This window comes from Maniola jurtina, chromosome 14 (assembly GCF_905333055.1).
Source record: "Maniola jurtina chromosome 14, ilManJurt1.1, whole genome shotgun sequence".
In the NCBI taxonomy this organism is placed as follows: domain Eukaryota; kingdom Metazoa; phylum Arthropoda; class Insecta; order Lepidoptera; family Nymphalidae; genus Maniola; species Maniola jurtina.
In genome coordinates, this window is record NC_060042.1 from 14,425,998 (window position 1) to 14,453,271 (window position 27,274).

The 27,274-nt window shown below is 38.5% G+C and overlaps 1 protein-coding gene, 1 long non-coding RNA gene and 1 other non-coding gene across 7 annotated transcripts in view; 2 read left to right on the forward strand and 1 right to left on the reverse strand.

The window, feature by feature from the left end:
* Positions 1–4,929: 4,929 nt before the first annotated feature.
* Positions 4,930–25,620, reverse strand: LOC123871575. The gene is made up of 2 exons (XR_006797289.1): positions 25,571–25,620; positions 4,930–5,160 (listed from the first exon to the last, which is right to left on the reverse strand). It is a non-coding gene; the product is annotated as an uncharacterized LOC123871575 (long non-coding RNA).
* On the forward strand, positions 14,393–14,465 carry Trnak-uuu. Its single transcript has one exon. It is a non-coding gene; the product is annotated as a tRNA-Lys (tRNA).
* LOC123871574 (sodium-independent sulfate anion transporter-like) overlaps positions 15,110–27,274 on the forward strand; it is a 48,805-nt gene continuing 36,640 nt past the window's right edge. For 3 of the 5 annotated variants that reach the window (XR_006797285.1, XR_006797286.1, XR_006797287.1), the window contains exon 1: positions 15,110–15,854. Coding sequence is in view for 1 of the 5 variants with exons in the window: in XM_045915445.1 (XP_045771401.1) it covers positions 15,413–15,854 (442 nt within the window). In the remaining 4 variants the exon portion in view is untranslated. Of the gene's footprint in view, positions 15,855–18,836; positions 18,982–27,274 lie in introns of those variants that run through there. The other 2 variants (XM_045915445.1, XR_006797288.1) reach the window with 2 other exon arrangements.

Here is a 27,274-nt window from a genome sequence, read left to right on the forward strand (position 1 = left end):
ATGATATACCTAATAATCACTTTCTCAGACATAATCGGGAGAGAGAGCTAGTTTCATTAAAGTTATCCTTCAGCTGTCGGGGTAGCCCCAGAGGCGATGTTTTTTATTTTCCAACACGAAACCATTCACGAAGGCTGTGCGGCAAAACCCAGCTATTCGTGTTCGTATTGCATAACTTTAGAGAATTGATACACCGTAGTTCGTAGCTAGTGAGTTCTATGACTTGGCAAAAGTGCTACGCCTGTTAGATACCTATGTCTTTATTCAATAAATACCATCTTTTCTCTTATAATATTATAATAGGCAAACTAGAAACCGCGTCTCTTGCACTCTACCTCAAGAAAGTTTTTGTAGAAATTAGTCTTTATTGGAATTATTGGTCTTTTATAACAAAATTCCGTAATCAATTTTAGACTTGCCTTTACATAAATTTAAAAAATCAATTAAAACCACTGAGTAAAGATAGTATGTTATTACCAGCAAAGGTTCGACGAAGGCGTCTAAATTCTAAACAGAGCAATCGTGTGATAAGAGAGCTATCCGAGATGGCCCTTTACGGAACGGACGGACGGACCTATAATAATTGTAGGGTAGTCGTAGTCGCCATTTACTATGAGATCAAAAGGCGTAGGACTACTGTGTTTCTTTTTATACTGTGTTAAAAATATGTTTCTGAAAAGAGCACTTCTAGAGTGAGCTAAGCTGGCTGGGATGATCCAGCGGGGACCCTGCTCAGCGGTCTCAAAAGAACCCTTATCAAGAGAAGAGTTTGACCATAGTCTACCACACTGGTCAAGTGCGGATTAGCAGACTTTACATTTGAAAACATTATGGAGAACTCTCAGGCCTTCAGGTTTCTTTACGATATTTTCCTTCACCATTAAAGCAAGTGTTATTTAATTACTTAAAACGCACATAACTCTGACTGTTAGAAGTGCGTGCCCAGGATAGTAACCCCGAGCTCTCATTAGGAGCCCAACGTGCTATCACGGTTTCATTTAAATATACTTAGTTCAACATATTGTGCACGTGCGTTACCTTGAAACATTGACAACAAGCGGGCCGCAGCACAACGCAACATATAAAACCGATTTTCGATAATTCGACCACATACCGTACTAATTAGCCATATCACCACCATGCTCCACCATGACGCACGATAACCGTAAATATACTCGTGATAAATGCTCCATAATAGAAGGAGGCCATAACAACGTTGTATTAATGCTTAATTAATTGATAATTACCCTCCATGGCACAGTGATGCGCGCTGAAGTTTTATGTGGCAGATTCGGATTTCGATTCCCAGCAGAGGTAATGTAGAAAGGACCTTGGGCAAAGACCTCTGTCTGCCAAATCGTGGTAGCCAACTTCTCATTCTGAGGGGAGACCCGTGCTCAGTAGTGAGCTGGCGATGGGTTAATCATGATGATGATGATCCCCCAACAGTGTCTATGCCTTATGAAAGCAGCATTTGGAGTATAATTCAATAAATATTTCATACTAAAACGACCTCCATGGTGCAGTGATGAGCGGTATGGACTATTTGTTTTTTTTTTTGTTATTCCGGTACAAGTTAGCCCTTGACTGCAATCTCACCTGGTGGTAAATAATGATGCTACGATGCAGTCTAAGATGTAAGCGGTCTAACATGGAAGGGGTGTGGCAGTTTTCATTAAACTCATACCTACTCTACCTTCTCCTTTAGTTTCTACACGGCATCGTAGCTGAACGCTAAATCGCTTGGCGGCCCGGCTTTGCCGGTAGGGTGGTAACTAGCCACGGCTGAAGCCTCCCGCCAGACAAGACCAGAAAAGAAATTATAATACATTGTTATAAAAATAGTACGGGAAAATTAATATTTCATGTACTTATAAAATATTGTAAATTGGGTATTCCTAAGCCCTAATTGGGTTTGATATTGACGCGTTTGCGGCGGGAACGTGTTTACATACAGTACCTACCTACAAAGTACTAACCTACTGACTCCTCTTCCCTCCTACAGCAAGCCGCTGATTGGGAAGCGACATAAACAATGTGACAAAAATAAACCTGATTTAAGCTATAATTAAATTGTGTTTGTTTATTTCGTTAATTTACAAATAGAGCACCATGACTATCCGCCATTAATCGCGTCACCAGAGAGTCTAGAGTCCACCCAAAACCATAGACCTATGGGGAACATCAGAGGGCGATAGGCCACACACAGACTACCATCTAACCCCACCTAACACTAGGTATGCACATAATGTAAGAGCCGTGATAGCTTAGTAGTTGAGATGTCGGCTTCCTCTTCGGTGTGTCGGCGGTTCGATCCCAGGCATGCACCTCCAACTTTTCGGAGTTATGTGTTTTAAAAAGTTAAATAGTAAATACCTACTTGCTTGCACGGTGAAGGAAGAAGAAAACTTGCATACCTGAAAATTCTTCATAATGTACTAAAAGCTGTGTGAAGTTTATCAATCCGCATTTCTCTTTGCTCTTTGTTGGACAGAAGAAATCAAAAAAGTTGCAGGAAACCCCTGGATTGCGGCGTCGCAAGAGCGTGGCGTGTGGAAGTCCCCACAGTTTATAAGACAAAAACAAAATGATCTCACAAACCGAAAGTGTCAGCAAGGATAAAGCAATATAAAGCGTCGACCGCCACCTCACGGACGCCTTCCGACCATTGCCTTGTGTACTGCGCATGTTAAACAGCCGCCGAGCATTAGCATGTCGAGCACGAGCCCGCAAGGGGAACCACTGGGCTGGTGGCATTCACTCGAGGCCGCGCAATTGGGCCAGCGCTGAATAATTGTATGATTAATCTCACAGCTCCAAAGTTTTTTTGAATTTACAGACTAGCGCTTGGCTGCAATCAGCTAGCTAGTGATGATGCAGCCAATCATGCAGATGATAGAGCGCGCTTTCTTAGAAGTTGCCTATACACTCTTGACTTGAAGGTACTTACTTTAAAAGCGGAAGGGAAAACTGATGTCTTAACGGCGTTCAATATCCTAGCGGTGGCTTCCAACGGTGTGCTTCCCGATGCGAGGTCGCAATCCTTGAGACCTCAACCCAGTTTTTCAAACTATATGCAATTTCAGCTTCGCGACCCAGAGAGCTATGTTAGTTACTCTGGTTCTTTTACGGATCGTCTCATTTCCGATTTGATCACGTTGAGAAAGTTCAAGCTCTTCTTTTGAGCTCTCTCCATCGTCCAACTAGACTGAATAGAGTAAGGGAACACTCGTTTTGATCCAGAATTAATTGCTTCCACCGGCTTCTCTCGGAGGCTAGTCTTGCAATTGTGTGTTTGCACTTGGAGTCCCTCAGCTGCTGGTCTGCCCATCTATCTGATTGGAGAGCGGCTATTAGGCTATGGGTGCCGTGAAATTAAAGAAAAGTAGGCGATGAATAGGCTACCTAGCGTCAATGTAGGAACATTTGACGCCTGCCAGTGAAGTCGAAGCCTCGACATTTAATTACAAGTTCCCTGACTGTTATAAACTGAGGCTATACTTAGCCCAAAATTCCCGAATAGGTAGAAAATGAGATTTTCTACATTTACATTTTTTTACATTCTTAAGCTGTAACGTTATTAGGTACTATTGCCCGTGAGGACAATAATAAAGATTTTATGTTCTTTAGCAAGGTGGTTTAGATAATTGACACAAATTATTATCTTCTACTGTAATTTAGTTAGTAGTAGGTATTCGTTGGAGAGGTAAACTTCATGTAGTGTATGTACAAACAACTAACGGGTGGAGCGAAACACTCAGATTTATTACTTTGACGGCACCTTTGAAATAGGTACCATCATCATCATCATCTCAACCCATCGCCCTGTAAACTACTGACCACGGGTCTCCTCTCAGAATAAGAAGGGGTTAACTTGGCATGGCAGACTTTTCACTTTGAGAATATTACACGCTATAGAGATTTTTTACGTATGCAGGTTTCCCACGACATTTTCCTTCACCACCAGAGCAAGAGATACCTAATAATGAACAGTTCGAAACATACATCATCATTATTGTCAACCGTCAGATGTCCACAGCTGGGATTTAGATCTCTCGGTTCACTGCGACTCTTTTAAAGACATCTGGGGGTGTGCCAACACTGAGTTTATTACCGCCTTTATGCCAAAGTAAACAAACCGTAGTTTGATTTGTTAGCAATCAACAAAATGGTGCACTAACTGAATGTACCTTGCGCCTAAATTTTTGAAGTTGAAAAAGCTGAGTCAAAGGACCCTTGGTATCTCAACTTGAAACGTATAGGTCCTGTTTACAATCTGTTTGAAACTAAGTGTATATTTTATAAAACACTTTAAATATCGTGGAGGTCTGTACGTGAGCGCAGTCGCGTGCTCGAACTAGTCATAAGCAATTAGGCGCCGCAGTCACGCTCGCGAGCAAGGGGAAACACGGGGCCCTGACGTCAGCCTCCAATGGACAACACGTACAAAAATGCGCTCAACTACTTAATGTTATGTAAGGTAAGGTAAGAATAGGAAAACCTAACTTAGTAAGTTGTTTCAAGTCGCTTCCGTTAGGCGGGTAGGGAGGCGGTGGCAAATTTGGAATATGAAGAAAATAGTGTAATCAATTATGTAGCAGTAGCTAAAAAGTAATATACCTATATTTAAAAATATTGCACTCAACATATTTGCTTCTCTAGCTAAACTCTAGAATTTAGCAAACTGAGTAAAAGAGAAAAGTATGAAAGACATGACATAGTAGGTACATGCTATGTATTTTATCCCAATCCTGTAAAATATGCTTTAGGATCGAATTTGTCAGAAATTCGTACAAAGAAAACACTGCGCCGATTATATTAATGATTGTAAAAAAATCAATAATAATATGTATTGTTTACACTTTACAATTACATACTGTTTAGTAATGTTTAGGCTCGCAGGAGGTGGATGGAAGAAAACTAGTCGGCGATAATATCCTTATAATAATTATATTCAAAGTTACATTTAAATGAAAAGACTAAAAACTAGTGCTTATCTCTAAGGATGAGAATATTCTAACTTAATATTACGATTCCCACATCGCGCGGGTTCTGGTATTACGCCGCGTCAGCTATACGGGTCGTATTCGTACGTGGGAATGAGAATGCATGTTGCGCTGGCTCACTATGTATCAGCCGCTGGCTTCGCCTGCGTAACACCTCCCCCATCAGATCGGCGCTTATGGAACACCTTGGCTGTGAATTGCGCCGGGAGGTCATTGGATGAAGAACTCTGAATTTCGGCTGTGCTTCTTATCTGCAATGTCTTCGTGCGCTGTATTTTACGATAAACTATGATGATTATACTCAGTCCGCAGGTTCCAACCAATATGGTGTATATGGGTATGGTTGTGTGGTGGATTACCATTACGCCAATCATGTCCCGATGGTGGTAAATGTCTAGGGGTGAAAAGACTCACACCGCTCATGGGACGTGGGAAATTAGAATTGTTAGGCGATTGGTGTCGATTTGGTAATTTGAAAACGTTGCTCTTCGGGTTATAATTCGGTGGAGGAGCGCGAAACATTAATTGGGTACGACTAGGACCACGCGGATGCATTTGAGGGTTAGGTTTCCAACCAGGTCTAAAATGCATAGGTTGCTGACTCTGAGGTGGTCTAAAATGTATGGGCTGCTGCCAAGATGGCCCAGGCATAGCGAAACCTTGTGACCTTGAAGGACCTGTGTAATTTGACACGGAAAATTTATGTCCAAAATTTCCTTCATTTCGCTGTTGTATATATAGGGTGTTAAGTTCCTCTTGTACAAATTCGAGGGCTTTTTCCATTGACACTGGCCGCATGCACCGTATCCTTGAGCCTAGCGGGTCTTTTAGACCACGTAAATAACACTGCAGGGTTAACTTTTGGTAAAGTTGCCGTTTAGCCTCTATTGTGGTAGGTACGGATTCATGTAGGGAAATGTGAGTCATAATTGTGCTAAACAGGTTTTGGCACTTTTCGTAAAATTCTTGCGGGGTGCTAGAGCCTTGTGTCTGTAGAGACAAATCATTGTATAAAGCGGTCTCATCGCGATGGTCTGCGAAATTATTAATAAGGGCATTTCGTATGCCATTCCAACTATCTGGGATACCGTTTGCATTAATTAACCTAGCCGCGGAACCTGTCACTTTATTTAATATTCCACTAATTAATGCCGAATTTTGTAACTCATGTCCCGGACTAATGTCAAAATGGGCAATCACTAATTGGTCACACAATTTTATAAACCGTGTTAACACATGAGGATTTTCGTCAAATTCGGGTAAAAATCTAATAGATTTATAGATAGTATCTAAATCGTTTGATGCCATGTCTTCTAAGTTCCTAGATTCGTCTACGGCTCTTGACCTATTAACCGACCCTACGAAACTACGTCCTGACCTTGGATGAAAAATCTTGACGAATAAAAATTAAACTAACACACACAAAAAATACACTCAAAAAACTTTTATAAAAAAGCACTCAATAAAAAATTACTTCCCTAAACTTCACGTAAAATTATATTAAATAGGTCTATAGATTTTGTATAAACCTAGATTATAAAATTTTAGGAATAAGGACGATATATATAAATGAGGATACAATAAACGTACGATTAAAAAAAAAAACAATAAAAAAATTAAACACAATACCTCTTTTTCTTGTTAGTCGGAAAAGGATAGGTAAAAGGAACTTGAACGATTCAAGTACTTACCGCATCGCCGATCTATTTCTTTCCACGAATCGAAGTTTAGATTCTCCACTACACTGCGGCCTCCGAATGGTAGGTTCTCAGGATAAGTTGTTCTCCGTCACAGTTGTCCGATACAGCTACAGGTACAGCTTATCCTACCCCGTCACTGCGCCAGTAATGTTTAGGCTCGCAGGAGGTGGATGGAAGAAAACTAGTCGGCGATAATATCCTTATAATAATTATATTCAAAGTTACATTTTAAATGAAAAGACTAAAAACTAGTGCTTATCTCTAAGGATGAGAATATTCTAACTTAATATTACGATTCCCACATCGCGCGGGTTCTGGTATTACGCCGCGTCAGCTATACGGGTCGTATTCGTACGTGGGAATGAGAATGCATACATTGCGCTGGCTCACTATGTATCAGCCGCTGGCTTCGCCTGCGTAACAGTTTCACACACATACAGCTACATTGATTATTTCGGTGGCTAGCTATACCATTTGTGGCATCAAAGTTTATAAGACATACTTATTATTTTGAGGCCGGACTCGCACCTAGCTAGTTTTATTAAAATTGGCACGATCTTTTAGTTGCATTGAAATCGTCACCAGCTCTTTACCTACCTGTCACTTACAGGTAGAACCTTATTCATGACTACGTGGAGAAGATGACGAGGCGAAATATTAGCATCCACCTAATCTACTGATCATAAATTAATTGAGTCACTATCAGTTCAGCATGACTTGCATTTTGGTCAGCTTATTGTGGTTATGGTGCTGTGGAAATGTCTCAAAAAACCGGCCAAGTGCGAGTCAGACTCGCGCACTGAGGGTTCCGTCCTCGGGTATTTTTTCCAAGATTTTGCACGATAAATCAAAAACTGTTATACATAAAAATAAATAAAAATCTGTTTTAGGGTGTACAGATAAAGCCCTTTCATATGATACCCCACTTGGTATAGTTGTCTTACTTTGAAAATTGAAACATATTTTAATTTTTTTTTAATGATGTGACCACAAAGTCGCGGTTTTCAGATTTATTCCTGTACTTGTGCTATAAAACCTACCTACCGGCCAAATTTCATGATTCTAGTTCAACGGTAAGTGCCCTATAGGTTTCTCGACAGACACGACGGACAGACAGACAGACAATAAAGTAATCCTATAAGGGTTCCGTTTTTCCTTTGAGGTATGGAAATCTTGTTAGAAGCATCAAAACAAACGTGAATAGCGGCGGGGCAAGATCGTAGAGTGTGGGCTGTGGAAATCCAGCGGTGGACGTGTGTCGGTTGATAATGATGATGATGATACAAATTTGTTTTTATTTTATTTGATATCGTCATCTATAGTCAGAGTATCGAACTCGGTGAAGCAACAATAAACTCCCCGAGTTTTCCAGCAGATTCAACAAATCCACACTAGATGTGTAGTTATTTAGTACTATACTAGATGGCGCTACATTAATAAACTCATGGAGCTCGCTGTAAGTTTTAGCTCTGGGAAACTTAATGAGTGTAAATAAATTAAAAATTTATAACACCCCTGACAAGTGAAGGTTACAGTAACTAGAAAAGAGCTGATAACTTTCAAACGGCTGAACCGATTTTTTTGGATTATAGCTAAGAACACTCTCGATCAAGCCACCTTTCAAACAAAAAAAATTAAATTATTATCGGTTTAGGAGCTACGATGTCACAGACAGATACACAGATACACACGTCAAACTTATAACACCCCTTTTATTGGGTCGGAGGTTAAAAATGAAAATATTCATATTTTTAAACTGAAAGCCGAAAATTTCAAAGAATCCAACGCCCTCCGTTGCAATTCTCTACCTTACTTCTAAGCTTTTGTAGGTCTGAGGTCTGTCTGTACATTCAACTAGGACTCGCCCCGGCTTCGCCCGGCTAGCTTAGTACAGTTTTCGTAAGGATCTCTTGGTGAAAGAATTCGGTTCAGTAGTTCCAGAGATTACTTCCTACAAACAAACTTACAAACTTTACCTCTTTATAATAATTAGTATACGTGTAGGCCTATTTTTTTGAATTTCTTAGGTAAAGGAATGTGTTGAAACTTAAAATATAGGATTTATTCAGAACTAAGCCATAAGAAATAAGACAAACTTTAGGACTTTAGGTAAGTAGCTACGAGTCTACCTACATTATTTTAATTTGCACTTATTTCCCATTTTTCCTTTGCCAGTGTGTTTGTTTGTTTACATGCACAGTGAAGGTTCAATTCTCGGGCCGCGCCCAATTGACGCAGGTCGCTCTTGACCGGCGCCAAGGAAGCGCACAATTACCTCGATCGACGGTCATATTGCTCTTACTATCATAATCATATTACCTACGAGCGACCGCCCGCGGCTTCGCTTTGCCGAAATTATAAATCCTCTTTATTCCCCATCCCGTGGGAAGGTCGAAAATTTGATACCTACCCCTTACAACTGCCATACCCCTCCCAGGTTTCCGTTTCCATCTTCGACTGCATTACTTACCACCAGCTGAGATTGCAGTCAGAAAACATTACACTCCTTTTTCTGAGCAGTTGTGTTCTTTTCTTCTTGGGCATTATGTAGTAAGTACTAAATGATGCCCGCGACTTTGTCCGTGTGGATTTAGGTTTTTTTTTAAATCCCGGGGAACTCTGATTTTCCGGGATAAAAAGTTCATCCCCTGGATGTAAGCAACTCTGTACGTTTGTCTGTATGTTTCATCGAAATCTGTTAAACTGTTGGGGCGTAAAAAGCTAGCAGACAGACAGACACACTTTCGCATGATATGGAAGTATGGATATGGATGAAGAAAAAACATGTGAAAAATGGAATCCAGTGTGGCCATGGTCCACCCCACAGAAATCCTAAATGGTCACCCATATAAAACAGGACGTAACCCTTAGCAAAGAGAAAATAATAAGTATACTGGATGTAGGTATGCAAATAGCGAAAGATTTGCTCGTTTTTTGTTTTGAAGGACCTGTGGCCCAGTTGCGACGAGACAGAGAGGTTGTTATCGAACCAGCATGACTCTTGCCATCCCACCAGTGAGACAATAGCATCAGCCCGCTGTGGGCTTCGTCACGGAGAGCAGTTCACGGCTAAGCAATTTGCGGACAACGCGGAAACCGGCCGACCTCGCGCCTTCCGCCTCAAAAACACGCTGCAGTCATGTAGGCTTGCCATCTGTCCGCTGTTTGCCGGATATAGCCTGTATTGTAGGTACCTCCTGTCATCTGTGCTTACCGGTAATCGGAATACCGGATGAAAACTTTTTGTCCAAAAGATGCCTTGCTTACTGAATTTAGGAGACTTTTTAGGATAACCGATGTTAATAAAAAAATTTGGCTTCGAATTTCCGAGATAAAAACGGAAGCTTGCCACCTGTTAGCCGTTTACCAGATATTTCCGGATATCACCTGAGCTTATGCCCACGAATTTATCCGCGTGGATTTAGGTTTTTAAAAATCCCGTGGAAACTCTCCGATTTTTCGACTTAAAGAGTAGCCTACGGCACACTTTATTTTCAACATAATTTTTTGTATGCGTATTTAGTGTACCCATGCAAAAAAAATCATGTCGAAAATTCCGCGTATCATGGCAAAAACTAGTAATGATTGATGCACCTTTTCTGCAATGTGGATGTTAAAGACTTTGTGTCCAAAGGATGACGCTTTTTTGGTTTTGTTGGGTCTCCTTGTATTTAGGAAACTATGTTAGAATTTCCGATCTTTCGACAACAGTTTTGCTTACGAATTCATTTTTAGTGTTCTGTAATCAGAAGTAAAAAACAGAACATTTATAGAATCACCTCGTATTTGTAGTAACCTAGTAACACTATTTTTTTAGTATAATTTGTTTTTTTTGAAAGATAAAAATTTATATTAGTAAATGGCTAAATAAATCCGCTATTATAGTTTTCAAAAATTCCTATATCTATTACTTATTATCTAATCAGAAGTTATTACGTTCCTGGCCTTAGTCTAATAGGAAGCATCTGTTTTTTATACTTTTTTTGGATTAAACAGAATTACAAGCCTGAAATCTAAACTATAAACAATAAGACTATTCTATGTTTAGTAATAGCTATTGAAGACAGAACAAAAGTACCTTTTTTCACCGGATATAAAATTATCTTTTGTATATTTTTACAAATAGACGAGGTTCTATGGCATTTTAACTTATCACCGATTTAGTGTTTTACAGACGAGCCAATCGAACTGCTCACTAGATTTTGTATCTAGTTATTAGCAATTCGATTGGCAGATTTCACACATCTTTGAGAACATTATGAAGAATTCTCAGGCATGCAGGTTTCCTCACGGTGTTTTCTTCGCCCTGAAGGACATTAATATTTAATTGCTTTAAACGCACATAACTCCAAGCCTGGGATAAAACACTCGACCTCACTCGGGGGAAAAAAATCCCACTAGTTCAACGGTTGAACTAATCAGTTGAACTAGAGGGAATTCGACGTTTTAACCACTAGGCTATCACTGCTCTATAAACTACATTATTACAAGACTGCCCAAAAAGTGTAATGTTTTCAGAGTTCATGTACGAGTACCTATGTACGAGTAAGTATATACCTATGTGAGTTTCTTTATCCCACCATAACTTCGACAGGCCTGAAAATATTTTGGATGTTTATCATTATTATTATTGGCTATCATTAGAATCCTTACATCATCCCAAATGGCACTGGTTATATTTTTTTTTAGTAATTCAATATAGCGGCTGTACGGCGCCATTTTCAAATCTTGTTTTTTATTTTGGCAGGACAGTCGTGATTTAAGTTTTTTAACTAGTATAGTTAGTATAGTATAGTAGTTAGTAATATAGTAGTAGTATATATTACTAGTAGTAATTTAGTATATAGTAATAGTATAGTAGTACTCTATATAGTTGTCATGGTCACCCTACCCACCGGGCCAGGAATCATGGCTGCTGATCATCGATTCGCTCGTAAAATTACTATCACTGGTACAAACCATAATTCGAAACGACAAATCTAATTTTACACAATTGTAACCTAATTTGTGATATTTCAAAACATGCCTAGTAACTACCTTTAGTTTAAAATGAGTTCTGCTTATTTTATAGGTAGGTACGTTCCAAAACGCGAGTTGTTTGTGGAATAGGACTGAGCAGGATGCCAGATGACTTGTGGACAAAATCTTCTTCTTTTTGGACTCTCCCGAATCAAACGCCAGCGTGGCAGGCCGAGACGATGACGTGAATGAGACAAAATTATATTAAAAGAATAAGGAGCTGTGGAAAAAATCGGAGGAAGGCCTTTGCTCAGTCATGTGGTGAAAATGTTCGATATGTAGATAGAGGTTCAAATCTTGAAAGAAATGCGCCTCACGAACATTCGTCACACTACACCGACCGCCCACAGCACACTTAATTTGGTCGGTTCATCACATGGGCAACCTTTCTCGCGTTCTAGTGCCCTCCACCTTAAATTGCACTACAAAACCCTCGATGGAGCTACAACACTAACGACGAAAGACGGTGTTGCAGAGTTCTTGGAGTATAGAGACGTTGGTGCGAAGTTCGCTCCATGAGACTCCTAGCATTCGTTTCCAGCACAACAATCTTCTTCTTCTCTCTTCACGCCACACAAATAATGGTAAAATCTCGAATGTGGAGGTTGCGTAGAAGTAAAGCGATGTATGGTAATAGCAGAGTACAGTACTGTACTCTATCCGCGCCCTCTCTGTTACGTAATCCCATACAAATGATAGAGATTTTTATCTCAGTGGGCGCTAATCATATTTTTGAGTCTTTCAAACGAAACTATGTTTTTTCTAATAATAACTATGTAATCAGAAACATGTTTGCCAAAAACATTCGAAGTTCAATTCGAAAATGTTTTCAAAAAACCTTGGAAATTCTATTAGAGAACATAGTTTCGTTTGTGATTGGTGATTGTATGGTTAGCGCCCATTGAGATTTTTAACCCCCGACCCAAAAAGAGGGGTGTTATAAGTTTGACGTGTGTATTTGTGTATCTGTCTTTGGTATCGTAGCTCCTAAACAAATGAACCGATTTTAATTTAGTTTTTTTTTTTGTTTGAAAGGTGGCTTGATCGAGAGTGTTCTTAGCTATAATCCAAGAAAATCGGTTCAGCCGTTTGAAAGTTATCAGCTCTTTTCTAGTTCTTACTGTAACCTTCACATGTCGGGAGTGTTATAAATTTTTAATTTACACTTGTGTTTCTATCTATGGGATTATAACAGTAGGTACACTAACTTCTTCTCGCACATAGAGTATAGAGAGTATAGATAGTATACCAACGAATACCATTACTATCTACTTAAGATGTCATTACACCCCCATTTTCGTAGTTATCTAACAAATGTATAACACAATAATATTATGCAATAAAGTAAGTTGTGCCTAGGAAGGCGCGCCTGAATATTGAATTGCTCGGTCTAGGAGTGTGCCTCGTAAAAATATGTCGAAGAGCATCGTTGACTACACCAACTGTCTTTATAAGGAGTCTCTTTCGAGCGCACCCCATATATACGAACTTTTATTCCTTTATTATGAATAATTATAACCAACCAAAGTCAATGGTGGGTAACTCATTCTAGGTTCTAAAAAAAAAACTAGCCAAGTGCGCACATTTCGCACGATAAATCAAAAACTATTATGCATTAAAATAAATAAAAATCTGTTTTAGAACAGGTGTACTTGGAAACACTTGGTATAGTTATCTTACTTTGAAAATTTTAAATAGGTAAGTACTAATTATATTTGTTCATGAACACTTTTTTTTGTGATATGAGTAACCACAAATTCACGGTTTTTGCATTTTTTCGTTTACTTGTAGGTACTATAAGACCTACCTACCTACCTTCTAAATTTCATGATTCTAGGTCAACGGGAAATAGGTACCCTGTAGGTTTTCTTGACAGACACGACAGATGGACAGACAAAGTGATCCTATAAGGGTGCCTCTTTTCCTTTTGAGTTACGGAACCTTAGAAACTAGAATTTATCTAGTGAAGTGAAAACATCGGTCAAGTGAGAGTCGGACTTGTACACGAACAGTTCCGTAACATCGTACAAGCTATAGCACTATTTGATTTTTTTCCTACCTCTACTTATAACGGTTCATGAGATACGGCCCACTGAGAGACAGACAGATGGTCGGATAGACGAACGGACCGCGGACTCTTAGTAGTTGACAGTTGACACCCTTCGAGTACAAATCTCAAAAACTAACTATAATAAATACTTATTACTAGATGATGCTCGCAACTTCGTCCACATGGATAGACTAAGGTTTTCCAAAAATCCCGTGGGAACCCTTTGATTTTCCGGGATAAGATTTGATTTACCTCTGTCCGTCCCCGAGCTGTAAGCTAACTCTGTACAAAATTTCATCAAAATCGGTTAAGCTGTTGGGTCGTGAAAAATAAGCAGACAGACAGACACACTTTTGCATTTATAATATTAGTATGGAAGTATGGATTATTATAATTTCGTATACTGAAATTGATACTATTTATCTAAAGGTATAGGTACTTGATTGTTCAATTTTGTATTAGGTGTCAACCATTGAGTACATATGTATGTACCTACATATGTACTCAATGGTGTCAACTATCAACATTCTTGATTTTGCCATCTTATTCGTAGACTGTTAATAGAAGTGTGACTGTTATATAGGAAGCGTATGGTAATTTCAACATACCTATCATGAGCCCGGATAGCTCAGTCGGTAGAGCATTGGACTTTTAATCCAAGGGTCCAGGGTTCAAGTCCCTGTTCGGGCGGCTCTCTTTTTTCATTTTTTTTTTTTTCATTACAATAACAAAACCTTTCATTATTGATAACATGATATAATTAATAAAACCTTATATATATTTTATAAGTATTTATTGAATGCAATATGCTCTCAAAATATTATGACGTACAGTACTGTTATTATATAACAAGATTTGTTAATAAAATAAGGTTTATAAGTTTTAAAACTTATTAAAATTAATTAGGTTGTTAACTTACTTAAGTAGGTACCTACCAAAATAGGTTCCTTGAAATTCGGAACACTGGTAAAAAAAAAATGATTAAAAATACAGCTATAACAAATTGTAGGTGCTTATTCAAATTTGCTTGTACCATTATATTAAGCAAATTAAGTCAGATATTATAATATTAGCCTTTAGATTTTATTATAAGCTTGAACCTAAAAATAAAAGATACATTAAACCAACAAAACCTTCACATTACAAAGCCAGTTTTACAGTACCTATAGCCAGTCAAATATAAATGTAGGTATTATAAATAGTAGTTATAATAGAAACCGCCTACCAACCTATTTACCCACTACAACTGGACGCCTAAAAAGTACAGCAACGGGAAAAACAACCCTTTCCAACTAATAAACTCGACGAGAAATCATTTCACACCATTTCCCTAACAGCCTGAACTCTGTGAAGGCATTATTGTCGCATGGAATTTGTCTTGAATTCGCTACCTCCATACACTGCGCCCATTCGCCCGCGCGCTCTCGCACCAACCACACTGCGAGCCCAATCCAAACACCATCTGTGATACACAACCCAAAGATTATAAAAAAAATAAAAAGGACATTAATAAAGTGCTGTGACAAACTTTTGACCATTAAAAACACCGTTATGTCGCGCGCGTCTGCCTTCAAAACCTTCTTCTAAACTTCCAACAAGTGTTCCGTTGTTTTTCCGAGTACCTACGGAACACTAACATGACGAAGTACAAGTTGAATAACACCGTGAGGTCGTCATCCGAGGTGACCCTAACATCCTACATGACTGGAAGCACTGATAGCGAGCGAAAAGATGAATGCTACCAGATAACAGGCTCCAACGATAACGAACAAGACGATGTATCAGAGTCCAACAATCTGGAAGATGGGAAGTGCCATGTTTGTCCGAATTCGTGTGAATTTCTCCAGGAGCCGGGGAAAATCGCGGCTTCATTAGAAAAAAGATACGATAAATACAGCCTGAATGAGTTAAAAGTGGAAAACTTGGGAAGGGGGTGCTTATGTGAGAAATACAACGGTGGGTGCAAGCTGTGTCCGAGACCCAGTCTTGCACCCACGTTGACCATGAGCATGGATGGCGCCCACGGGAAGGGTGCATGTTTGGCCTGCAACGGAGCAGCGTGTGGAACGCCCAACCCTCGTAAGTATTTCTTAAGTTTCAAATATGCCCGCCCGTTTTCAAAATTCTACTAAAACTTTTTTTGATATACCATCCTCTTCTTCTAACTTAATAGTTTATTATATCTTAACTGCAAATACATGTTTTTAAACTAACTATAATATTGGAATTGAGATAGATTTTAACCGTACCTAATCTTGAACTCTGTGTCAGTGAAAACCCCAATTAAAACGAACGCTCTTAGTTTTTGTTACGCCAAAGAAAATTAACAAAAAATTTAATGACAAATGACAACTTAAAACTTTCCGATGATTTACGTTAACACATTTTAAGAGTTTCAAATGCTAGAACCTCAAACACGATACCTACATTTATTCATAAGTTTCTTGCAATTTTCAATTACTTTAATATCTTTTTAGATTTCTAAAACAGCAACACTAAAGTTTGGCGCTGGAAAAAAAATACATATTTTTATAGTTATTTGCTTGTATTTTCTAACATTTCTTAACTCAATTATCAACAAGTAGCCTTATATTTTGGTCTGCTTAGGGACTGAACTTCAAAATACCCATCTTGGGAAATAAAATCAGGGATTAGGAACTCCGTTCCGTAGGTATACTATCAGGGATTAGGTATTGGGTACTGTAATGTTTGTATCATCTTCATTAGACCAGATTGTTTTACCTCATTATCCATAAATGTCAATGTTCAGTCAACAGCATCAAGGTCTATAGATCTACCTGTTGGTAGGTAAACTTCCGCAATACATTCCAACTGTTTTGTGTAGAACTGTCACTGTAGGAAATGCTATTTGTGGTGCATATACCTAAGTTCGTTTGTTTGAATCATCTTTCAAGAAGATACGATCTGCTTGTTGATGAAGATCGCTATTTTCTTTGGAGTGTGCATTTTTTACTCAGTCATCCAAAATTTTCTTTTTAACTGTCGCAAATTAAGTAGTAGATACCTATGTCTAGATAAACTTACTCGGGTAAAAAGTAGCGCAGGTTTTCTCACGATGTTTTTCTTCACCGTTAAAGCAAGTGATAATTAATTGCTTAAAACGCACATAACGCTTAAAGTTAGAGGTGCTCGGAACCCCCTATAAGAGGTTAACGTTTTACCACCACCGCTGATCACTGCAGTTCTCTATCATTTTCTCACGCGATGTGAAAAATCTGCCGATCCGCGCTTGGCCAGCATGCTAGACTAGGGCCTAAACCCTTCTCATTCTAGGAGGAGACTTATGCTTAGTGCGCCGGCGACGGGTTATTGTGATGATGATAATAAGTATACATACATACAGGCAGGTACCTATTTTACTTAGGAAAAAACAAGCAACCTAAAGAAATAAAAGAACTTATGCGCGAATCCAATGAAATGGGTCACTAACTCAGTAGCATCAAGGCACCTCAACCAATCTATAAGTTAGTTGTTTGGACTTCCGCGATACGTGCAAACTGCAAATCGTTTCGCCTTAGGAGTGAAAACTGGTCAAGTGTGTGGCGAAACACGCAGGTAGAGTTCCGTAGCCAGGCTAGTTACTAAACTTTTTCAAAAACCTGTCTTAAATCTAATGATGACTCGTTTGATGTCACCTGTCCACCTAGTCACTAGTGGGGTCTTTGGATGCTGCGCTTTTCGGTGCGAGGTCGCCATTTTAGCACGTTGGATCCCCAACGTTAAAAATTTTTCGAACTACGTGCCCTGTCCATTGCCACTTCAGCTTCACAACCCATTGAGCTATGTCGGTTACTCTGGTCCTCCTACAGATCTCCTCATTTCGGATTTGATCACGTAGAGAAACTCCAAGCACGGCTCTCTCCACCCCCCACTAAATGACTGAGCTTTTTAAGGAGGTTTTTTTTAAGCTTCCCGAACGCGTTCCAGCTGAGTTGGTCTTGTTTTAGCCTTGTTTTATTCATCATTTTTATCATGATCAACTCATTGCCTGCTCTCAGAACGAGAAGGGTTTAGGCCACAGTCTGCCATAGTGGCCCAGACAGCAGTACACCTACAGACACAGTGGTGAAGACAAGCAGCCTTGTTTATTACGGAACCCTAAATAGGTGTCGGGCAGGTTTACGCGCGGCCACTTCGAGACGAGTCGGGTTTCAAAACGAGTGAAAGTCGTTACTGTGACAGGACTCGTTAGAAAACGGTTCACGCGTTTATCAGCATTTGCCTTGAATTAATGATAATTAAATCTGCATGTTTTTGCGACATTTTGTAGATAGATGCAGGTTACGAGGTACTTACTCGAACACTTGGTTTAGAAAGCGGTTAAACGCTTTGTCGTTTACTTTTCATCTTGGACTACTTACTCAGAATACATTAGGTATGTTAAAAACCTGCCAAGTGCGAGTCGGACTCGTGCACCGAGGGTCCCGTACTACAGTCGTATTTTTTGATATTTCACACGATAAATCAAAAACTACAAATAAATGCAAATCTGTTTTAGAATTAACAGGTTAAAGTTAAAAATACTAATTATATTTGTTCATGACCACATTTTAATTTTATTTTCGTGATCTAAACACATTTTCACGGTTTTTCGGATTTTTTCCTTTATTTGTGCTATAAGGCCTACCTATCTGCCAAATTTCATGATTCTAGGTCAACGAGAAGTACCGTTTAGGTTATCTTGACATGCACGACAGACGGACAGACAGAGAAACAGATTTTGACATCCTCTTTCTGAATTTTCATTTTTCCACCTCGTATCTTTGCCGCTCGCATCGCCATCTTGGAAAAATGGCGAAAATTTTATTTTCCTGTTACCCCCTTTTTGAACACCAAATAACTACACAATATGCTACAAGGTAGGTAACCTTGTAGCATATTGTGTAAAGAATAGATAAATAAAAATAATTGAATCTTAATAATATTAATACTTACCTACTGAAATTACGGAAAAATTGAAAAAATCACATATTAGTTTATTTCACACGTACCTACCAACTACTTCATAGTTAAAATCAAAACATCCATGTATATGTTTCAAAACATTGACTGAGAAGTTGATAATAATTACTTTGTGCCCTGTGACAGAAGCATGTGAATAGTTCAGTGGGGAAGTGATTGTGCCATAGTGGAACTTTTTTGGAATAATATTCGATCGAAGATTTTCTCATGGATGATTTTACAAGTTAGTTATTTTTACCTCATTTATGTTTTACAATAATATGGATCTATGGAATTCTCATAAAATCTTAAGTTTTCACTTCTGTCAGCAGACCCTAATGCAAATTTTAGGATTCCGTACCCGAAGGGTGTGAACGGACCCTATTACTAAGACTCCCCTGTCCGCGTCCGTCCGTCTGTCTGTCAGCGTGCTGTACCTATCTCGTGAACCGTAATACGTAAGAGAGTTGAAATTTTCACAGAATGTTCACAACACAACAACAGAATGTTTCACAGAACTATTGCCGCTGTAACAACAAATAATAAGAATTTCAAAATGACAACCATGAAGATTTAAAAAATTAAAAAGTTAGTTCTTGTACGAAGGTACGAGTAATGGAACCCTTCGTGTGTGAGTTCGACTCGCACTTGACTCATTTTTCTAATAACATAATGTTTCAATGTTATCAATGTAATGACGCGAAACCTACGCAGCTCTAAGCTCTACCTTTCCGAAGTTGTGTGCGTTTTAAAAAATTAAATATCACTTGCTTTAACGGTGAAAAAAACACCGTGAAGAAACCTGCATATCTGAGGAATTTTTATGGTGATCTCAAAGGTATGTGAAGCCTACCAATCCCCACTAAACCAACGTGGTAGACTATGACCTAAATCCTTTGCATTCTGAGAGGAGAGCCGTGCTCAGTAGTGGTCCAGCAACAGGTCGACATATCATAAGTGGCATATGCTGTCCTACATGAAATAAATTCATTTCATTTCTTAATTCAATGATGATGTTGATGACGACACTGACGATAACTTCTTGCTGGTTCTTCTCGGTAGGAACGGCATTCCGAACCAGTGGTAGATTTTTTTGACGATTCAAAAGCACTTGTAAAAGTTTAATTGAATAAAAACATTTTGAATTTTGAATTTTGATAAGCTTCCGCGCCGCGATTCGCACGCAAGTGTAGAGCGGGCTTTACATCTGTAATGATCTGTATAATAGCAGAGATGTAATCGATGTCAAGAGGTCTGATGGACCTCGTAATCGACGTAATGATCGTCACGGAGCTCCGGAACCGTCGAGAACAATAACTTTACCGAGCGAATTGCAGCTAAGTAGTTCACTTGCAAGTTGCAACTTGCACCTTGGATTTATTCATGAGTGCAGGTGACTTGACTGATTGCGGAAATAGAAATAGACTTTTAGGGTTCCGTATTGAAGGGTGCCAACTGCCAACGGGACTCTATGATCTCCACTGTCCGTCCGTCCGTCAATCAATGTATCTCATGAACCTTCCAAAGTATTTCCATTATATACAGATACCTACCAATTACCTACTCTCCGAAACAGAGATTGCATAATACTATCAAACACCAATGCTGTATTGCATACAGTCCTAGTTTAAATAGTTACATATTTTCATCATGCGATATTTTTCCAATAGTCGCCAAACGTGACCAATCGAAGATAATATTTCCGCATTAAATAGGTATATTATTTCCTTTCCACTTAATAATAATAAATTTGTTTTATCAGTAAGTTAACTAGTAAGCGGTTCCTGTATTTTCGAATTGTTTTGATAAGAACGCTGACCTTTCAATAGTTGTAGCACTATTTACAGAGTTTACCGGGTCCAATTAAAAAAAACGATAAAAAAAATATTAAAACTGCCGATTTAAGAATATCAAAATTGCCGATTTAAGAACATAATCAAAGTTGCCGATTCCGGTCGGTGTCACAATTTTGTTTTTTTTTTTTTTAATTGTTTATAAACCTAGTTAACCTAGGTAACTGCATAACAGGCATGCGCATGAAAGTTCTACGTATTATAATGTACTACTTTTACCATTTAGGTATACTTACATAAACTAAATGCCAAGCTAAGTAAACCAAACTTGTGTTATAATTATAACTTTTAGTTAACAAGCACAGAATATATAAAAAAACAAGTTTCCTGTGGCAATAATTTTATTTTTAGCAAGTTTTGCGCTTGAATAAATTCGCCAAACTTAAGAGCCTGATACTAAAACGAATCATATGCACTCTAGACTGAAAGTAACCCTAGTCCAAAACCCTATTTCAAATGATTTACCAATTCAGAAAAAGGACTTGGAACGCTTTATCTTTAGAGGTAAATAGTAATTTTAATTAATCAGATCATTGGGTAGATAGAGTTCAACGACCTTTAGCGATGGTGTCAATGACCTTGGTTTATCTCCTAAACTGATTGTGGGCTGTTATCGCGTTTCTATATTCAATCTATCTGTAATCTGTCAATGCAATAAGTAACCTTTACTTACATAAAGCAACAATTGCCCATAAAAGATAAATAATACAATTTAGATATTTGCGTTTGTCAAAATATCTTAAAAAAATCAAAGCACTGAAAAAAATACCAGATTTTTTCATCTGTACATATTATTTGTGTATTAGGTACGTAGTTAAGACACACTCAATTATTTTTCAATTACCATATAAAAATAAAGGGCGAATACAGAAAAGATTAATGTTTTATGTACTATGCAATCTTACTTTGTTAATTACAATTCACAATGCAATACAAAACTTTAACTTTAATTTCTAAGTTATTAAAAAATGTTTTGTTTTGTTTCGATATGAATAAAGGTGTAGACTCACTAACTACACTCACGCTCATTCAATATGCTATGAATTTTACTCCGATTTTACAATTTCGCTTCGATTCGCCGCCAATGTGAATCGACAACATAATATATTTGTTTTATGATTTACGATAGATTGAACATAGGAATTCAAAATACACCGTAACCCTAAAACTGGCCAATGTCAATTCGATTTATTGCTTTGGAAATAATTTCTAGACAATTAAAGTTGTAAAGGCTAACGATCTACCTAAACTTAAAGAATGATTGCACTTAGATACCGACTTACATCATGTTTTTAATTAAGTATACTTGATATTAACAATACAATGCATAATTTATGCATCGTATGGCCCGAGAATGCAAGCCGCATTTTCGCTAAATCATTAATAATATAATAGCTTAAAGATAATATTATGATGAATATTAATTGATAAAATATACTTTATAATTTATTTGTGTTTTGTAATGTTTGTTTTCCTTTTGTATGTGAGCTAAGTTCGCCTGCAACTAAACTCTTATTATTATACTTAACTAAATATAATCTAATCGACAAGAAACTAACCGCCACGTCCGCGTCGTTGAATTGTCGCACTAATTGTATTAAGAATTAAAGGTCGTAGCCGATTTACACGACTCCGCTCCCACCCAACCAAAGTATGAGCATTCAAATATGGAATTAACATCGTGCTCTGGAAATGCACTTTACAGTAAAAACACAAAATAGCAGACAGTGCGCGGTAAGCGAGCTTGCTGCAACCTTGCTACTCAATATTTGACCTCTTGCGTACCGCGCACTTCAAGAGAGCGGCCCGCGCGCTGTGAGCACGGCGTCTGCTCGCCGTCGCTTGAAGCGTGCTATGCTATCGGTCGGGTCGGCGTACGTGCACGGGGGAGACTGGAGAGAGGCCGACCGCCGCCACCCATCCGCCGCAGAAGGCTGCTGTCTATAGGTACGGGGTCAGCGAGTTGTCTACTAGATGTACAGGTGGTGCTGTGCAGGAGCTGTGTTGCAGCGGTGTCGTGTAAGTGGGCTACGACCTTAAGATTGCTGGTGTGAGAATCACGAAAAGCTATCAGCAAAGAAAAAGCCAGTAAAAAAACTCAGAAAAACTAGATGTTTACATATATTATTTAAGTTTATAGCTGCTCTTTAGCGTATTAGATCGATATGCATGAAAAAATGCAATATGTTTATGAAGGAGTGTAGGTATTTTTCCGAGATGCTGGATTTGGCGCGCCTGATTGGAGCCTAATTAACTTTTTACGAGCTAATTGCCGGTTCAAGGCAGCCATTGGAGTGCGCCTTCCTTTTACTGCGCGACTGCTGCTTTTTTAGCAGCTTTTTATTTACGCTCCGCTTTTTAGACGCATGAGGGATGTATGGGTGCTGTTATTTTTAAGTTGAGTACCGCTACCGCGCTGATCTAGTGCGAATTGGCAAACTTCACACAGCTTTAATTAAACAAAGAGCGCCCAAGTGCGAGTCAGACTCGCGCATCGAGGGTTCCGTACTAAGTTATCTTACTTCAAAAATTGAAAATACTAATTATTTGTACATGAACACACTTTTTTTGTGTGACGTACCCACAAATTCATAGTTTTCGGATTTTACTTTAGTTGTGCTATAAGACCTACCTACCTGACAAATTTGATGATTCTAGGTCAAGGGAAGTAACCTATAGGTTTCTTGACAAACAGACAGACAGACAACAAAGTGATGCTTCTTCTTCTTCTCTCTCTGGGCTGGATTCCCGCTGGATCTCGCACTAGCCTGTCCCACTTCACTATGTACCCACTACTCACCAACTACCATCGAATAGATCGAGTAGGCCTCCTGCGCAAGTACAACATCAGTAGTCTTTTCAAACTATTGTACGGGCACTGACTGTCTCGACTTTGAACCCATTCGGTTTGATTCAGCTGAAACGCTAACCTACTAACATGTAAATACTAAATAGCCATGCATTATGCCGTTCGTACTCGTTCTGGATGAACGGATGCTGGGTGACGTCACTGCCGCCCTTCGCATCTTCGCTACGCTGAGATCAATGAGATGTGAAGATAAGTGTGCCTCCTACCATGAAACTATTATAGATTAAAATCTATATCATCATCATCATCATCATCGTCAGCCGATAGATATCCACTACTGGACATAGGTCTATTGTGGAGACCTCCATAATATGCCACAGTCTTTCTAACCTGCGTCTCCCTGTGAAGAGGTATTTCTGGGTGTACCTCCGGGCACGATTCCCAGGGAGACGCAGGTCAGCCGGTTACGCAATTTTAGAGTTCCGTACCTCAAAAGGAAAAACGGAACCCTTATAGGATCACTTTGTTGTCTGTCGGTCTGTCCGTCCGTCCGTCGTATCTGTCAAGAAAACCTATAGGGTACTTCCCCTTGACCTAGAATCATGAAATTTGGCAGGTAAGTAGGTCTTATATAGCGCAAATAAAGGAATAGGTAAATCCGAAAACCTGAATTTGTGGTTACATCATTTAAAAAAAATTGAAATATATTTAAATTTTCAAAGTAAAAAAACTAAGTATATCAAGTGGGGTATCATATGAAAGGGCTTTCTAAAACAGATTTTATTTATTTTTATGCATAATAGTATTTGATTTGTCGTGCAAAATGTCGAAAAAATACCCGAGTACGGAACCCTCGATGGGCGAGTCAACTCGCACTTGGCTGGTTTTTTGATATGTATTCAATTTCTTTAGAAGTGATTTTACCATTTACCTGTACTAGGCGAATAGGCACCTACATAACTATCTACCTATCGTGTAGCCCCCAACAAAGAAAGAGGCAGATTATTTGCGTCACTTGCTGATTCAGCGGTTTCCTGTCGTTAAATAAATTGAGTTATGTACTTTATATGGTTATTTTATGTGACAGAATGGTTCAATGTCTTCGAGGGTTCACTGCGCTCTGCCTTATAAGGTGTGGTTTACACAGAAGGGGCGAGGGCGCGGACGTGACCTGGATATGGCATCGACACAATATGCCTCTTCCATAGACAAAGTCATTCCAAATATTATAACGTTCTGAGAGTAATAGGGATGATGACTGCTAGTCAAAACAGCGACTTTTATCAAACGTCAAAACGCTTGCTTAGCATGGGAGGTTTTATGAAATACACAGATGTGACGTCGCACGACAGAACTAAACAAATGATACATTCTCTCATATTGTAGTCCGATGGCAATCCGACACGACCAGGGAGAAATCAGGAACAGGATCGATGGCGCTACATGCATTCTTGACAGTAATTTGACCCGAGTACGAACTTGGGGCATCATGTCCAGCCAAATAAGCTAGCCACAATCACACAACCAACGAAAATGTTCTGTATAAACCTTGCCTAAAAGGATCCATGAGAGATCAGTAGCTGATAATATTTAAAACTGCTAAAAATCTAGTCACTGAAGCTAAGTACATAGTGTTTGTGATGCAAAATGGTCGGGTTGCCACAATAAGCCACTATGGTTATTGGCCATTGTCCTCGCTTTGATGGTAACTGAGCGATTGTGGTCATTGTTACCAGGATCCGATACATGGAACACGATTATCGACTCGATGGATGTCTCTCCTGATAGACTGCTGACATTGTTGAGTTGACTCACTCCAAGTGTGGAATTCCATACTCCTCCAAGCACCGTCTCGTTCCGCTTGTGATTTCACTTGGACACAAGTCTAGCAATTTTCTCTTTAGGGTTCCGTAGGAATAAAGGATAAAGGAACCCTTATACTTCGATGTCTGTCCGTATGTCGTGTCTGTCAAGAAAACCTATAAGGAGTTTATATACTTCCCGTTGACCTAGAATCATGAAAGGCAGGTATGTAGGTCTAACACAAGTGGAAAAATCCGAAATCCGTGAATTTGTGGTTACATTACAAAAACAAATTAAAATGTGTTTCAATTTTAAAAGTAATATAACTATACCAAGTGGGGTATCATATAAAAGAACTTTACCAGTACATTCTAAAACATATTTTTATTTATTTTTATGCATAATACTTTTTGATTTATTGTGTCGTTAAATGTCAGAAAAAATACCCGAGTACGAAAACCTCGGTGCGCGAGTCTGACTCGCACTTGGCCGGTTTTTCACAATTATAACGATTTACGGTTACACGCAATAGGTATATTTTATTTTCTGAACAAATGTTAAGCACCTACAATAAATAAATTAGCCATAATATTATCCGCGCTTTGATAAGCAAACCTATAAATTTTCCAGGTCAGTCAGTACTTAAGTAGGTACACTGGTACGAAACAGTATAGCCTAGGTATAGGTAGTTAAGAATATTTTTTATACAAATAATAATAGCAATTAAACCATTACATAATTCAAACAGAAAACTTTTCGTTTTAATCGGTCAATTACCTGCATGTTATGCAACAATTAATCAGAGAAATAATGTTAATTATCCATAGAAAATTAATTTTAGCAATCGTCTCACGAGTCACGATTAAGGAGAAAATAATTACCTATCGATTATTATCATCGAGTTAATATTTAACTGATTGACTTGGACAGCAAAAAGACACTTTTACTGGGATTTTAATTATTTACAAGGAAGCAATGTCGTAATGCCGTTCGTGAGTCGGTGGGAATCGCCACAAAAACCCACAAGTCCTTGCAGATGACTGCACTATTGTCTACTTGTACACTTTAGACGCTAAACACAGTCATAAACTTGCCGTATTTTAGGTCTAGGTTTTTCTTTTGATTGACTTAACTATCGGATGCCCTTCAAATTGAAAGTATAATTAACTTTGTGAAAAATCCATCAACAAAGAATACCTACTTAAAACCAATTTTATTGGAGTTTTACATTTACAATTATATTTCTTGCTCGAGAATTGATGATTCGATTATTTTAGTCCCCAACGCTGTTCTAGAATCTTCTTCTTCATCTTAATAATGATGATGATGATGGTGAAGCCAATCAATATAATATGAATAAACAAAAACTGACTGCAAAGTTTGGCTTCCGCCGTAACTAAGTAGTTGCCATCCTACTCCCATTGGATAAGATGTGCTGCCAAGCTCAACATTTTGAACCTGAAGGAGCGATTTGGTGTCGATACAGATTAGCGACATGGAATTGATGAAAATTGTCATACATACCTAGATCCCTTCAGATTTACCCGCTTCCAAATCTACTTAAACATATCTTCTGACATCGTCATTCTTATTTCTTACAGCCAATCAGATGAATTGAGATTGTGATAATGATTGGCACAGCTGTTCCGTAATCGAGCAGCAGGAGAGAGCAGTTAAAGGTTGTTTATTAACTGTCATTGAATAAAAATAAAAACCGGTCAAGTGCGAGTCGGACCTCGCTTTTATAGGGTTCCGTACATAATTATGGACAACACAATTTGTGTGTATGAAATAAATTTACATACAGTATATGTACAATGTACCTACATAATATACCTACCGAAATGTAGTATTATTACTTAGGTATAGTTTAGTTTTTAAGATATTCCCTGTCAAAAAAATAGTCTAAACTGACAACTTTGATGGCCCCCGATTTCTTTATTTTTGAAGATTAAAAAAAATGTATTTGTACTCTACTCAATGAGTTCTAAACAATGATACCCACATGCTAGAAAAGGAAAAATTCGGTTCTTTTTTCATGTATGGGAGCCCCCTGAAAAATATTTTAATTG